The sequence below is a fragment of the Seriola lalandi genome, unplaced genomic scaffold, assembly GCF_002814215.2.
Source record: "Seriola lalandi dorsalis isolate HSWRI2012SDOR001 ecotype SW California unplaced genomic scaffold, Sedor1 jcf7180002053973, whole genome shotgun sequence".
Taxonomy (NCBI): Eukaryota; Metazoa; Chordata; class Actinopteri; order Carangiformes; family Carangidae; genus Seriola; species Seriola lalandi.
The window spans coordinates 202,008-203,862 of NW_019524526.1; the positions used below are offsets into that span (position 1 = coordinate 202,008).

Sequence of the window (1,855 nt, forward strand, 5' to 3'; positions counted from 1 at the left end):
CTGGAAATAAATCATGTACTCATCCCGGCAGTAGCCCCCGTGGCACTCAAAATTTCCCTGGAATTTTCTAGTTGTGACTTATTATTGCATTACAATTTAAATACAGATTTTTTTTTTTGCTAAAGAATCAAAAGTATATGAATGGATTCATTTACTGGTCGTTTTAAATAGTTTTTTTTCACAGGTGTTACTACAGTGTGAATTCCCAGTTGTGCTATCGTAGTCAAAGCTGTTATTAATGGTTGGTGTGGAAGGAGAAGAGAGTTAGCACAGGCAGTACAGTCGGTCTGTAACCTCTTACTGTAGCTTGCAACACTGGAGCGGTAGTTTCAAATCTAGAGTCTGAAGATTTCATAACTGTGAAAATTTGTTCTCTGACCATGGATAATGTTACTTTCGTAAGAATTTTCACTCTCTCTGGGATAAACGAGACAATGAATTACAGACTTACTATTTTCTCACTCACTTTACTGTATTACTGTGTGATTTTGTTTTTCAATATCTCTCTCGTCACTATCATTATCGTAGATGAAAACCTGCATGAACCTATGTACATTTTATTGTGTAGTTTTTGCATTAATGGACTTTATGGGGCCACAGGTTTCTACCCCAAATTCCTTTTAGATTTACTGTCGTCTTCTCAAGAAATCTCATATGAAGGATGTCTCGTACAGGCTTTTGTCATGTACTCATTTGCTTGCTGTGATTTGTCCATTCTAGCAGTTATGGCCTATGACAGGTATCTGGCTATATGTCGACCACTGCACTACCACTCTTTTATGTCTAAGAGGAAGCTCTCTGCGCTGGTATGTTTCTCTTGGCTGACACCTTTCTGTATTTTCTCCATCAGTATTATACTAACATCCAACCTGAAGTTATGTGGTTCGAAAATTCAAAAACTCTTTTGTGTGAACTGGATAATTGTTAAACTTGCTTGCTCTGACACTGACACAGTTTCAAATAATATTATTTCATATGCAACAATTTTCATTTATGTGTTTCACGGCTTTTTCATAATTTGGACTTACATGCATCTCATTAGGACTTGTGTGAGGTCCACAGATGACAGGATAAAGTTTATGCAGACATGTGTGCCCCATTTAATTTCTTTAGTTACATTCCTTGTTGTAATTGTTTTTGATTTGATGTACATGCGATTTGGCTCCACAGATTTACCTCAGAGCCTTCAAAACTTCATCTCTATAGAATTTCTCCTCATTCCTCCATTTATGAATCCTCTAATATATGGATTTAAACTGACCAAAATAAGACACAAAATTCTGTGTTTAATTCATGTTGGAAGAAAATAACCTCAAAATGATTAATTCTGATTTTATTTTCCATCTAACAGGAACAATACAGATGAAAGTTGTTTGATAGAAAGAAGAAATGCAACAGGTGTAATGTTGTAATGTATATCCAACTTCTAACCGAAACTAATTTAAGGCAGTGTCCCTGGCAAAGGAATTCAGTGTGTTTGCTTTAAGAAATATTACAATGTGTGGAGTTTTGCTGAAAATGTCTTCAGGACGGCCCAGTTTGTTCTACGTGAGGACTGCATACCTCAGTATATGTTCACCAACAAAGCATTTGACTTGATTTATATCTGTGATATATGCAACATGTATGAAAATATGTATATGTTTCTTGTTCTGTCTGTGTTTGTAATATCAAGTAGGAAATTTGTCACACTACATCATACAAACTAATATGTGCTAACACATCACACCTCTCTCTCACTCTGGCAGATTTTGTTCATGCCTCAATATGAATATGATTAATAGCACATATAAGTTCTTACCAGTCATCAGAGAACAGCCCTTACATATACAATGTGAAAAGCTCAGATAGAGAC

At 35.6% G+C, this 1,855-nt stretch overlaps 1 protein-coding gene across 1 annotated transcript; it reads left to right on the top strand.

Annotated features, from left to right (window-relative positions):
- The first annotated feature begins 380 nt into the window (after nucleotides 1-380).
- Nucleotides 381-1,310, top strand: LOC111652381 (olfactory receptor 6C1-like). Its single transcript, XM_023402631.1, has one exon. It carries the CDS (start codon nucleotides 381-383, stop codon nucleotides 1,308-1,310), a length of 930 nt encoding a protein of 309 aa, XP_023258399.1.
- Nucleotides 1,311-1,855: the final 545 nt, after the last annotated feature.

Bases quoted from the DNA above. Each gene is read 5' to 3' on its own strand.
- LOC111652381 (XM_023402631.1), top strand. From the start codon at position 381: ATGGATAATGTTACTTTCGTAAGAATTTTCACTCTCTCTGGGATAAAC.